General features: G+C 42.7%; 1 protein-coding gene across 4 annotated transcripts; it reads left to right on the plus strand.

The window, feature by feature from the left end:
• Positions 1-3,022: 3,022 nt before the first annotated feature.
• PRR30 (proline rich 30) lies at positions 3,023-12,245 on the plus strand. Of its 4 annotated transcripts, XM_020983855.2 has the most exons (6): positions 3,023-3,083; positions 3,497-3,545; positions 3,919-4,037; positions 9,945-9,999; positions 10,183-10,240; positions 10,432-12,244. In XM_020983855.2, exons 3-6 carry the CDS (start codon positions 3,975-3,977, stop codon positions 11,903-11,905), a joined length of 1,650 nt encoding a protein of 549 aa, XP_020839514.1. In that variant the 5' UTR covers positions 3,023-3,083; positions 3,497-3,545; positions 3,919-3,974; the 3' UTR covers positions 11,906-12,244. The 4 variants fall into 4 exon arrangements, with proteins under 4 accessions (XP_020839514.1, XP_020839515.1, XP_020839513.1 ...); XM_020983856.2 differs by lacking the exon at positions 3,023-3,083 and having other exon boundaries at positions 3,465-3,545; XM_020983854.2 differs by lacking the exons at positions 3,023-3,083; positions 3,497-3,545; positions 3,919-4,037 and adding an exon at positions 9,510-9,730 and having other exon boundaries at positions 10,432-12,245.
• The last annotated feature ends 353 nt before the right edge of the window (positions 12,246-12,598 follow it).

Consider the following 12,598-nt stretch of genomic DNA (forward strand, 5'->3'; position numbering starts at 1 on the left):
AAACTTTGGGAAATGGACTCTTTGGCTTGTTTTGTTAACGATGCTCAAATCTATTTTGCCGTAATTGGGATCAGCGCCCTATGCAGAAATGCAAATTGCCAACCAAAAATATGGGGATCAGGGCTGCTGAAGCGAATTTCAGTGCACCAGGGACCATCAGCTATTTCAAAGCACAGAGGAATGGTGAAGAGGGTCAGAGAGACATATCAAGGATGCCCTTGCCTTCTTATTTAAAATTCAAAGGTCCTTCTTGCATAAGGGCTCTGGGCACATTCACAAGTCTTTCCTTTTCTTTTATCCCGTGACATGAGAGTAGTCAGAAGTTTGGAGAGAACAGGAGATAGATGTTCAGATACTCCAGGCAAGTGCACCTGATTTCCTTCTTTTCCATTTTTTCTACATATGATAAACTAAGCAGCCACAGAATACTGTTTGCCTGAACCTAATAAATGTGTGGATTTAATTACTATTGATTAAAGAAATGCAAATCAAAATGATTCTGAGGTACCATATCACACTTATCAGATTGGCTAACATAAAAAACAGGAAAGTGATAAAATGCTGGAGAAAATGTAGGAAAACTGGAACACTAATGCATTGTTGGCTGTGAACTGATCCAACCATTCTGGACAGCAATTTGGAACTATGCCCAAAGGGCTATAAAAATGTGCATACCCTTTGACCCAGCAATAGCACTTCTAGGGCTGTATCCCAAAGAGATCACACAAATGGGAAAGGGATCCCTATGTACAAAAATATTTATGGCAGCTCTTTTTGTGGTGGCCAAGAATTGGAAATTGGTGGGATGTCCGTGAGTTGGGGAATGGCTGAACAAGTTGTGGTATATGAATGTAATGGCATACTGTTGTGGTATGAGAAATGATGAACAAGCAGACTTCAGAAAAACCTGGAAAGACTTGTATGGACTGATGTTGAGTGACATGAGCAGAACCAGGAGAACACTGTACACAGTTAACAGCCACCCTGTGTGATGACTAACTTTGATAGAGTCATCTCTTCTTAGCAATGCAAGGATACAAGACAACTCCAAAGGACTCATGATGGAAAATGCTGTCCACATCCAGAAAAAGAACTATGGAGTCTGAATGCAGATTAAAACATATTATTTGCTCTCTTTTTTCTTTCTTTTTGTTTCTTCTTTCTTGTGGTTTCTCTCACTGGTTCTAATTCTTCTTTACAACATGACTAATGTGAAAATAGGTTCAATATGTATGTGTATGTAGAGCCTATATCAAATTGCATGCTATCTTGGAGTGGGCGGAGGGAAGATATGGGGAGAAAATTTGGAACTCAGAATCTTATGGAAGTGGGTGGTGAAAACTAAAAATTAATTAAAAAAAGAAAAAAATGTACAGATTTAATATGAGAAAAAAAGACAGACCTGTCGGATTCAGCATGGAGGTTGAATCAGTGATGGGTGTTGTTGTTGTTTTTTCAATTTTCCAATAATTCCAATATTTTATATCAATCCTAAGACTAAAATTCTGAGCCCAGTCGGAGCGGAGTAGTTCAAGAATTGGGGGCTGAGTGCCCTCTGATGGCCAATGAGGAAACTGCAGCCTTTTAGGCCAACTTTTCCACAGGTGCCAGAACCACTCTGAGGGGAATACTTGATCGATGCCTTGAGAAGAGTAACATCTGGTGGAGAAATTAGATATTACACTCTTTCACTGGATAATTATTGAAGTGACCCCCTACCTTCCTGTAGGTTTAAGAATACACCATTCCATTTGGTTGCCTAATGCAGGTCCCAAGTTTCAAATGGGGGCACCCACCACAGCCTATAAGTGTCACATATGGGGAATCATCTGAGATAGTTTGATATTTTTTAAAGCAGGTTTGCCTTGGTGATACACAGGAATAACAAGTGGGGATGCTTACCTTGGTTTGGCTTTTTTTAAAACAATTCTGAATGATTAGTTGAATTTTGTTTTTGATTGTTTGCTTTTAAGGGAATATTTGTTCTCCTTTAGTTTTACATTTTGTGATATTTTCTTGTTTCTTTTTTGGAACTGTTTCTTTCCAGCTCATATGTACTTTTTATATTTATTTTTAATTTTTCCCCATAGCATTTGTACCTCTCACAATTAACCCACCGTCACTTCATAAGATCCCAAAGGTATTGTGCTTATGGTTATGTTAACTGTTGATACATGTTGCTCAGTAATTTGAACAATATCTGAACCTGCATGCTTCAGAGTGTGTTGTTTTGTGGTAGCACTTGACTATGGTTTTTTTTTTTTTAGGCAACTGGGGTTAAATGAGTTGCCCAGGGTCACACAGCTAGTAAGTGTCAAGTGTTTGGTCCGAGGCCAGATTTGAACTCAAGTCCTCCTGACTTCATGGCCAGTGCCCCAACATTTGACTACATCTGCATCACTTTGATGGTTTTTACTTATACGATACTCCATGCCTGGTTGTTTGCTTTGGCATTACTGATTTGCTGAATGCCATTTTAACTAAAATGTGAACAAAATGGGAGTAGATATTCTAGAAAAATAGTGTGAAGTCATGAATGTAAAGTCATCAAAAATATTTTAGTCCTAGAAATAGATGCTGAAAACTTTGAGAAATGCTACAAGAGATTTGAATAAATGAATAATTACCAATAACAAGTTCAAGCCAGGAAACATTACTTAGTCTATTTTTTATTAATTACTAAAGTTGATTACATCAAAATTTCAGATACAATGACAGCAGGAGATAACACCTGGAAATTGATCATAGTACTTCGGAAAAGGAAGACCTGATTAAAAAGGTAGAAGCCAGGCAAAGAAGGCTTTCCATTGGAAAAACTAAAAGCCTTGTTTAATTTGAGAAAAAATGCTGACTCTATATCTCCCATACCATAAGGAAATCATAGGCACAAGTTAGTACCTTGTCAAAAAAGTTCCCTGGAAAACCAACAGAAATTTGGATTGGTCACATGACTACATTATCTGTGCTGGTAAGATTCTGAGACAGAAAAAAATGAGTATACTACATGGGTTGTCTCTCAGGGGGAAGGGGGAGGAGGAAGCGAGGAAAAATGGAAGACAGTGCTTTTTCAGTGTACTGATCAGGTTTGCTGATTTTTTTCCCCCTCTTCTTCCTCTTTTTTTAATATGGGACTTCTTTCTGGTAGGGGGAGGGGAAACTATACTGAGAAAAATTCTGGTGTTACAAAAAACAAGATAACCATAAAAATGTATTATATAAAAAGAAAGTGTATTCTATTACATTCACGTATCACAGTTTGTTCAGACATTCCCCAGTTGGTGGGTATCCTCTTAGATTCTAGCGATTTGTGTTTCTTTTTCCCTCAACACTTTTAATCCTCCTTCAAGATCAGGAAGGTTGTTGTATTTGCTTCCCTGACCCCAGTATTATCCTCCTTCAACTCTCTCCTCCTACCCCTGCTTGTTGTAGTTGATGTATTTCTATACTAAACTGTTCATGTGTGTGTGCTCATTTGACCTTTCTGTTTCCATTTCAGATAAAAAGGAAGTTCATCTGATTCTGGTTTGTCCCACTCCATTCTCCACGTACGTATATTTTTCTTATACACCCTAATAATGAATGTGTCAGGCTTTGGATTACCTAAGATTAGAGGCATCCATGTGGGAAACATCAAGGACCTACTTCTGGGAGAAGACATTCTGTGTTCCCCTACCACATCTATAGGTGTACCCTTTTTCTATTGTCCGCATAGTAGAAATTTCCTGCAACTTTAAAACTACCAGACTGGAACACAGTCTCTGTCTCTGTCTTTCTGGTAGGGTGAAAATCTTGTTCACCTCCAGCGTAGGAACCATATACTGGGCTCGGTGGGTGGGGTGAACCTTCCCCTATCTTTTATGCCCTGGGGCTCCAAGAAACAGGCTTAGGGTTTAAATCTGTTTCATATGTTCTTTTCAGCTCTAGATAGAGAGTGGAATCCATGGCAACTTTGGAGCCAGGATCTCACCGGCTGGATGTTGCTGCTGACCCAGGAGGGAAGCCCTGAGAAGTCACAGTCCTGGAGTGCAAGCCCAGAGGTTTGGACTTGAACTTGATTATACTATGCCCGGATGAGGAACCTGAGCCTCAAGATCACATGTGGCCCTCTAGGTGCTCAAGTGTGGCCCTCTGACTGAATCCCAACTTCACAGAACAAATCCCCTTAATAAAAGGATTTGTTCTGTAAAACTTGGACTCAGTCAAAAGGACCTAGAAGGTCACATGTGGCCTCCATTGCAGGTTCCCCACCCCTGTAGTATGCTACATAGAACTGTATTAAGCTATGAACCTAATCCTTCTCCCTTCCCAGAGACTGAGGTGGTATAGGAAAAGCTATGCCCCCAAGGTGTTAGGGGGAATATGTGTATGTTTGTTTTTGCTATACCTTTGAAGTAAATATTCCTCGGTAAAAGTTAATCTGACTGTTAAGTGGTTAAATGGAACTGGGGTGCTGCAGACCCCCTAAAACTGAGGAAACATAATTAGTGGTAATTTGACCCAATGATAGAGGTGAGAGAGCCCTCTCATTCCCAAACTACCTAATGTTACTGGAGAACCCTAGGATGGGGAAGACGGGAAAGGGGAATCTGTCCTTCCAGAAGGGCCAGAGTAAACACTGTTGCATAAGAAACAGCAAGTTTCTTGTTGGTGGGGTTGTGAACTGATCCAACTATTTTGGAGAGCAATTTGGAACTATTCTCCTTATACGCCCCCTAAAAAAGGCCTATACCCTGAAAGCTCATCAGATTCACTGGGGAACTCATCAGGCCCATCAAGGACCCATGTGGGCAGCCCCTCTTATAGCTGAGCAGTCCTGTAGAGTGAGGCACACTGATAGAATGAATCATAGAATGTTAAAGCTTGAAGAGACATGTGATCTAGTTCAACTCCCTGATTTTACTGATAAAGAAACTGAAACATAAAAGATTTGAAGTGGTTTGCTCAAGATCACACTGTGAGTTGATGGCTATCTTGGGACTAGAACTTGAGCTCTCCTATTCTTTCCTTTACACTAGGTCATTTTCTTAAAAATCTTAGCAGGATCCAAATGCAAGGTGAAAATGCTGGGTGAAACAGTGAAAAGATTCATGTATTTGGAATCAGATAAGCTGGGATCAAATAATTGCTCCCCTACACTAAAGGGATAACAGCCTACCCCCCTCCAAGCCCCTTCCCCATCTGGGTCTGTTCCCTTATTTTTGAAAAAGGGTGTAAGATTATTTAGTCTTAAATGGTAATATACTACATCAAATTAAGTCTGAATGGTTTCAAAAAAAGAGTTTCTGAGGGACAGGAAAGACCTGGGTTTGAAGCCTTCTCTCAGAATTTAGTAACTCTATGACAACAAGTCATTTAAACTGTGTGCCTCAGCTTCCAAATCTGTAAAATGGGAATAATTATACCTGTAATACTTACTTCACAGAGCTGTTATGGGAATCAAGAGAGAAGACTGGTAGATTTGAAGTCAAGGTTTAAGCCCTAACTCTTCTACTTGCTACCTGTGTGACCTTGGATAAATCACTTAATCACTCAGCCTCAATGGTGTCATCTATAAAATAGAGTTAGACAACATTAACTGTAAGGCTTCTTCAAGCTCTATATCATGACCTTATGTAAAATACTTTGCAAACCTTAAAACACTATGTTAATGGCTATCATTATTAATTAATAATAATAATATCAGAAAATAAATTTGTTTCATACCAAAGAGTGATTTGGGTGGGGCAGTACCAGATCAGTAGAGGGTATGTTGGAAAAATTAAATTGAAGGCTGAATCTTAAAAGAGCACAGATTAGCAGAGAGGATGGTATTCAGGGGAAAATAAATAAATGATAGGCTTGAGGGTTATCCATTTTGTTGTGTAAAAAGATGTTGTTGAGCATTATTCAAAAGATGGCTCTACTCAAAAGATGAGTGGTCTAATAAGCAGCATTTTTCTCCAAGAATGTCAAGTCTGAAAGGGACTTTAGAAATCAGTTAGTTCAAACTATGCATACCCTTTGATCCAGCAATACCATTATTAGGTTTGTATCACAAAAGAGATTTTTAAAAAGAGGAGAGGGAGGAGAACCTATTTGTACAAGAGTATTTACAGCAGCTCTTTTCATGGTGGCAAAGAATTGAAAACTGAGGGGATGCCCATCAATTGGGGAATGGCTGAACAAGTTGTGCTATGAGATTATAATAGAATACTACTGTGCTATAAGATAGGATGAGCAGAATGATTCAGAAAAACCTAGAAAGACTTACATGAACTGGTGCAAAGTGAAGTGAGCAGAACCAAGAAAACACTGTACACAGTAACAGCACTCTTATACAATGATCAATGGTGAATGACTTTACTGTTCTCAGCAATACAGTGATCCAAGACAATCCCAAAAGACTCATAAGGAAAAATGCTATCCACTTCCAGAGAAAGAACTAATGGAGTCTGAATGAAGACTGAAGAATATTTTTTTTTACTTTCTTTCTTCCTTTATCATTTTTGTTTCAATTTTTTCCACAAAAGGACTAATATGAAAATATGTTTTACATGACTGCACATGTATAACCTATATCAGATTGCTTATCATGTCAAGGAGGAAGAGAGGGAAGGAAGGAGAGAATTTGAAACTTAAAACTTTTAAAAAGTGAATGTTAAAAATTGGGGGGGTTTACATGTAATTGGGGGGGAAATAAAATATTATTTAAAAAATAAAACATTTTTTAAAAGATTAGTCTTCTACTAACTTCTGTTTCCAAACCCCATGACAACATTTATCCCTGTGAAATTTTATCTTGTAAATTTGGTTCCACCGTTCCAGCATGTCAAGGTCTTCCTGATTCTGCCAGCTAGTGTATCAGCTATCCCTCTCAGGTTTATTTCATATGTAAATCTGATAAGCATGCCAGCTCCAGCCTTCCGTGCTTGGAATGGACTCCATCCCTGCTAGATTCTAACTTCGATCAATGCTCAGCTCTCCTCCTGGGGAAACCTGCATTGTATTCGTTTCCCATTACTGCTCTTCCCTCTTTCTCCTCAGATTATCATGTACATGTTGATCAGTTGACATAGGATCATAGGTTTAGCGTCAGAAGAAACCTCAGAGGCCATATAATCCAAACCCCTAATTTAACAGCTGAAAAAACTAAGGTCCCTAAAAGTTAAATTACTTGCCTAAAGTTACACAGTCAAGAACAATGGTAGGATTTGAAACTAGGTCCTGACTCCATTCTTTTCATTGCCTCTCCACACTCCATACATAATGCTCGTCTTGCTTCACTCATTAGAAGGTAAGCTTTCTCTCTCCTAAGTTCCAGTACTGCATTATCAATTCCTAAATGCACATAATTAACTGGTTATCCAAGAAATATCTCCAACCCAAGAAGCTGAAAACAGAATTCATCCCCTATCCCCCTCATTATCTTCTGAACTTTCCTATTTCTGTTCAGTGTACCACTATTCTTTCAATCGTCCAGGCTAGAAACTTTGGTGGCATCCTTGCCTCCTGACTTTCACTCACTCTATCCAATAAATAGTCCAAATCTTCTCACTGCTATCTCAACATCTCATTCCCACACCTCTCCCCTTCTCTCCACCCAGAGTAGCTACCACCCAAGTTCAGGCCTTTAACTAGTCTCAAATGGACTACTGCAATTGAGGCTGCTAGGTGGCACAGTGGATAAAGCGCTGGGCCTGAAGCAAAAAAAAAAAAAAAGGCTGAATTCAGATCTTGCTTTGCACTAGCTGTGTGACCATAAGCAAGTCATTTCACCCATATCTGCCTCGGTTTCCTCTACTGCAAAATGGGGATAACAACAGTACTTATCTCCCAGGGCTGCTATGAGAATTAAATGAGAATATGAACACTAAGTGTTTAGCTCAGTGCCTAGCACATAGTAGGCACTTAGTGCTTATTTCCTTCCTTCCATTCAAGTGTCCTAATTGGTCTCTCCAACTCAAGTCCCTGTCCAATCCAATTCATCTTTTACACAGTGGCCAAAGTGATATTTCTAAAGTGTAATTACGCCTGACTGAGTCACTCCCTATTTAGCAAACTCAAATACCTTGCTATTACTCCAAAGTCAAACATGAACTTTCTTATTGCTCCTCACGGGTGGCACTCTTTTCTACCTGTTCCTCTATACTGGCTATCCCCATGCAGGGGATACATTCCCTTCTCACTTCTACCTCTTAGACTTTCCCTGCAAGTCTCTGCTCAAGTATCATCAGCTTCGAGTCCTATCCCCTCATCACCTTTTATCTCCTTTTTTTCTACCTTTCTCTATATGTGTTGTCTTCCCTAAACAAATATATATGCCTTGAAGAAGAGGGAGGCTTCATTCTTCTTTGTATCCTCTTGTTCGTTCAGTTGTTTTCAGCTTTGTCTGACTCTTTTCAACCTCATTTGGGGTTTTCTTGGCAAAGATACTGGAGCAGTTTGCCATTTCCTTCTCCAGCTCATTTTACAGATGAGGAAACTGGGGCAAACAGGGTTAAGTGACTTGTCCAGGGTCACGCAGCTAGTAAGTCTCTGTGGCCGGATTTGAACTCAGGAAGATGAGTCTTCCTGACTCCAGGCCCAACACTCTATACACTACTCCACCCAGCTGAATTTGTATCTTCAATGCCTGGCAAAGTGCTGGACATAGTGGGCATTTCATAAATGCCTACTGACTGGCTAGTGTTCAACTTGTCTTTGTAGTTCCTGTGCTACATACAGGAGGCAATTAATCCTTGAAAGATTGTTAGTTTTGATCTATTCCTTTATCCCACTGATTGATGCTGAATAGGACAGGACCACAGGCAAACTTAAGCCATTATAAGAGGTCTCCCTGGAGGCTGACTGTGGGGATTAAAAGTCTTTCAGGGGTTCTTAATCTGGGGTCTATGAACTTGTTTTTAAAAAGTATTTTGGGAGACAGCTAGGTGGCGCAGTGAACAGAGCACTGGCCCTGGATTCAGGAGGACCTGAGTTCAAATCCGGCCTCAGACACATAACACTAGCTGTGTGACCTAGGCAAATCACTTAACCCCACAGCCTAGCCAAAAAAAAAAAATCTGATAACTAGATTTCAATATAATTGGTTTCCTTTATAATGCTATGTGTTTTATTTTATGCATTTAAAAGCATTATTCTGAGGGATCTATAGGCTTCACCACATTGCTAAAAGGGTCTATGATACAAAACAAAAAGGATACCCATTAACTGTTTAGCTTCAAAGCCAGCTGTGTTCAAGATTTTTTCTCCATTTTGTCTTTGGATATAAAACAAGACTTTGTCAATAGTCTTAATAAAATCGGGGTACTCTATACATGGCATTTCCTGATCAACCTAGTCTACAGGGCAGGTAGAGTGGCAGGATAAGAGATGAAACGAAGGTGCTAGCCTGAGGGCACTGAATGTATGTGAAGAGGGATGCTGAAAGTGATGCAGCATTAACATGGGGATTTCTCCTACTTCAAGGATTTGTAGAGGGCTGGCCCAGCCTGGCTTATTTACCTATAAGGGAGATGTCTAAGAGCTCTTAGGAGGCACCTTTGTGTCATCAGCATGGGCCAACTGTGACATCAGTGTGGAGTTCCAGGTTAGAGTAGCCCCACCCAGCAGCAGGGGGGGCTGACAGCTCCTTATGGGGGTGGCATTGCCGCCCCTTGGAGAAAGTCTCCCTTTCTTAGATGTCTCATTCCTGCTGAGCCCCCTGCTGCTGCTGCTCATCCTGCTGGGGCTACTGAGCCATCTTAGCTGGGTGAGGGTGGTCAGGCAGGAAAGTTAGGAACAGGAAAGCAGTTGGGGTTTGGAGAGATGACAAATGGGGATAAGGAAAATAAAGAACTGTCAGAAGGTAGAGGGCATGAACTCAGGGGGTCCTGAATGTGGGTTAAACTAAGCTTGATCTAGGGGATCATGGGCTGAGTTGAGAGGTGGTCTACAGCTATTAACTGAGTTCTCCTCTGGCTTAGATTTCCTCATTGCTGAAGAATACTGTGAATCGGAGTCCAAGGAGACCCCATCCAGGTAAGGACCGTCAGTACTAGGTCACTCTCCATTCCCTCTTTTTGGCTCCATCGTACCACAGCTCTCCAACAATCCTTCTTTGTTTTCTTGCTCCCAGGTTTTCTACCCAAGCACTCCTACCTTATCCACCCATATATACCCTATCACAAAGTTTCTGAACTAGATCTGTGTCTGTCCTTACAGCTCCTGTAATCCCAAAGGTAGCTAGGAGGCCCAAACTCGTGGATTTGGGGACATCTTGGTGAGCAGTGGCTAGTACTCATACATACATGGGTCAGGCTGTAGGAGGGAGGGAAATAAAACTCGAGGAAACCACAAACAAAACTGGGAATGTCAAGAGAACAACACTTGTCCTATGAAAAGGAAGAAGAAAAGTGGATATGGAGGTGCAAATCTGAAGATCTCTGGGCACTGTCTATGTCTTTTTGGCAGGTCCCAACGGATGAATTATCCTTATCAGAGGCGGCACTCTATTCAGAAAATTCCTGCTACCTCTCATGTCCTAAGTGACAGCTCTGAATCTCAAGTTTCTATACCCCCTTATCAAAGGCCAAAGTTAAAGAGAGAGACACAACACCAACCTAAGCTTGGCCTCCGGGGGGGGGCACAGCCCATGCCCCCCCAAGAACCCCTACACGTTTCTACACATTGCTACACGTTGGGAGCAGTCCCCCTCTCTCTAGCCTGGCACCTGCTTCCATCACCAGCTCCCACTTTGCTCCATGTCCAACCCTCCCTCCCTGTGACTGCACCACTACAGAGCCCTGACATCCTACCAGGACAGAGCCCTGTGACTCCAGCACTACTTAGCCCTGAGGCCTATAATCTCCTGGAGCAAAACATTGCGGACCATCAATTGCACCAGCAAGTCCACAGTCAGCCACACCAGTCTTATTCCACTGTGATCCCATCACCTGTGGTTTCTTTGTACCCGCCTCCTCCTGCAACCAAGGAGATGGTGCCCAGGCACAACAACCAAGTGGTACTGCAGATCTCTCTGTCCCCACAGTCACAGCCTGGTACTGAGTTCCTCTTGGACCCCACCCCCTGGCCCAGCTCAGCTGCCCAACCTCAACTTCACCCCAAAAGCTATCCCCTTACATATTGCCAGGTTCCCCCCAAACACCACCTACCCCAAGCACTGCCCTCTTCCTATATTCATTCACAGCCCCCTGACTATACCCCTTCATTAAAAGGAAATCTATCCTCCTCTTCTGGTAGCCTCCAGGGCTGCCAAAGGAGAAGAGAAAGGCTTCGAGAGCTTTGTAGTAGCACGACAGCCCCCAGAATTGAGGAGGGATGCATACCATGCGAGACTGGGCTTGGGGAGCAGGGGGGACCTGCAGCCCTGGCCCGGGACCTGGTGGCATTTCTTGGTCACCACCGCATTGCCAGGGATCTGCGGTTACTGCTGCTGCAGTGCCTGTGGCAGGGTCATGCTGGACCCATTCCAGCCGTGGAGTATCCTATATGTTTGGTGTGCCGCAAAACAAGAGGGCCCTCCTGCCCAGCCCCCAGCCACTGGCCTGGACCCCAGCTCCTTGCCTTCCCACAACTGCTGCCCTCCAGGCAAGGGCTGGAGTTGGGGTCTGGGCAGCTCCACGTCGGCATCGGCTTTGGCTTGCGCCTGCAACAGGATCAGGCCCAAGCTTTGGAACTGTTGCCCAAGAAAGAGATCGAGGAGCTGGAGTATGTGGTCGAGGCCCAGTGCCCCAAGGAAGAAAGCTTCCCAGCCCCAGAGCCTCAATTCCCACCTTCCATCTCCTGCCCAGAGTCTCCACATCTCCATATCCCTGGTCCTGCTTTCCCAAAGCCCAGCCCTCTCCCTCCAGCCCATGTGCCCACATACCCAGAGGCCCCCACCCACACTTCATCTCCAAGCAAGAACCTGGGCGCATCTGCCTAGGAACAGCCCAGACCCCATTCCCTTTACTCAGGCCCAGACCCCAAAGTACTGGGAGCCCAAGGGACTCCCTGAAGGGATGGCTGGGTGGGGTCCATGTTTACTCTCCATCCCGGAATCCTGGGAGTCCTTTATGGAGTCTGCTGTCTCCAGGCTAAAAATGGCCAAAGGGTGCTATAGTCTCCCTAACACCACCAGCACTTGGCCCTCATTCTGTAGTCCACAATAAAGAGGATGCTACAGAACTGTGTGTGCATGTGTGAACCTATCATTATGAGCAGCATTAGTATGAGCACTCCCTGTCCCTTCACCCTCCACACCACCTCATGAAGCAGAATGCCCAATCTCGCCCAATTCCCAGCATCTTACTCATTTTCTCCAATCAAAAGTACAAGTCTCAGATACAGATGAGGAGCTGAAGCAAAGAAACACAGAGTAGTCTTCCAATGACACTATGAGAATTAGGTAAGGTAGTATGATATAGTGGAAGGAGGGTTGAACTTGGTATCAGAAGACAGATTCATATCTTCCACATTCATTAGCTGTGTGACTCAGTAATTCAATAAACCTCTTGGCCTTAACTGCCCCTATCTACCTCTTATAGTTGTTATGAGGAAAGTGCTCTGCAAACCTCAAAGAGCTATAGAAATGTGAGTTATTCTTGGTAGAAGTAATTCTATCCTGAAGTTCATAGTC

This window comes from Phascolarctos cinereus, unplaced genomic scaffold (assembly GCF_003287225.1).
Source record: "Phascolarctos cinereus isolate Bilbo 61053 unplaced genomic scaffold, phaCin_HiC Scaffold_2;HRSCAF=192, whole genome shotgun sequence".
NCBI lineage: Eukaryota > Metazoa > Chordata > Mammalia > Diprotodontia > Phascolarctidae > Phascolarctos > Phascolarctos cinereus.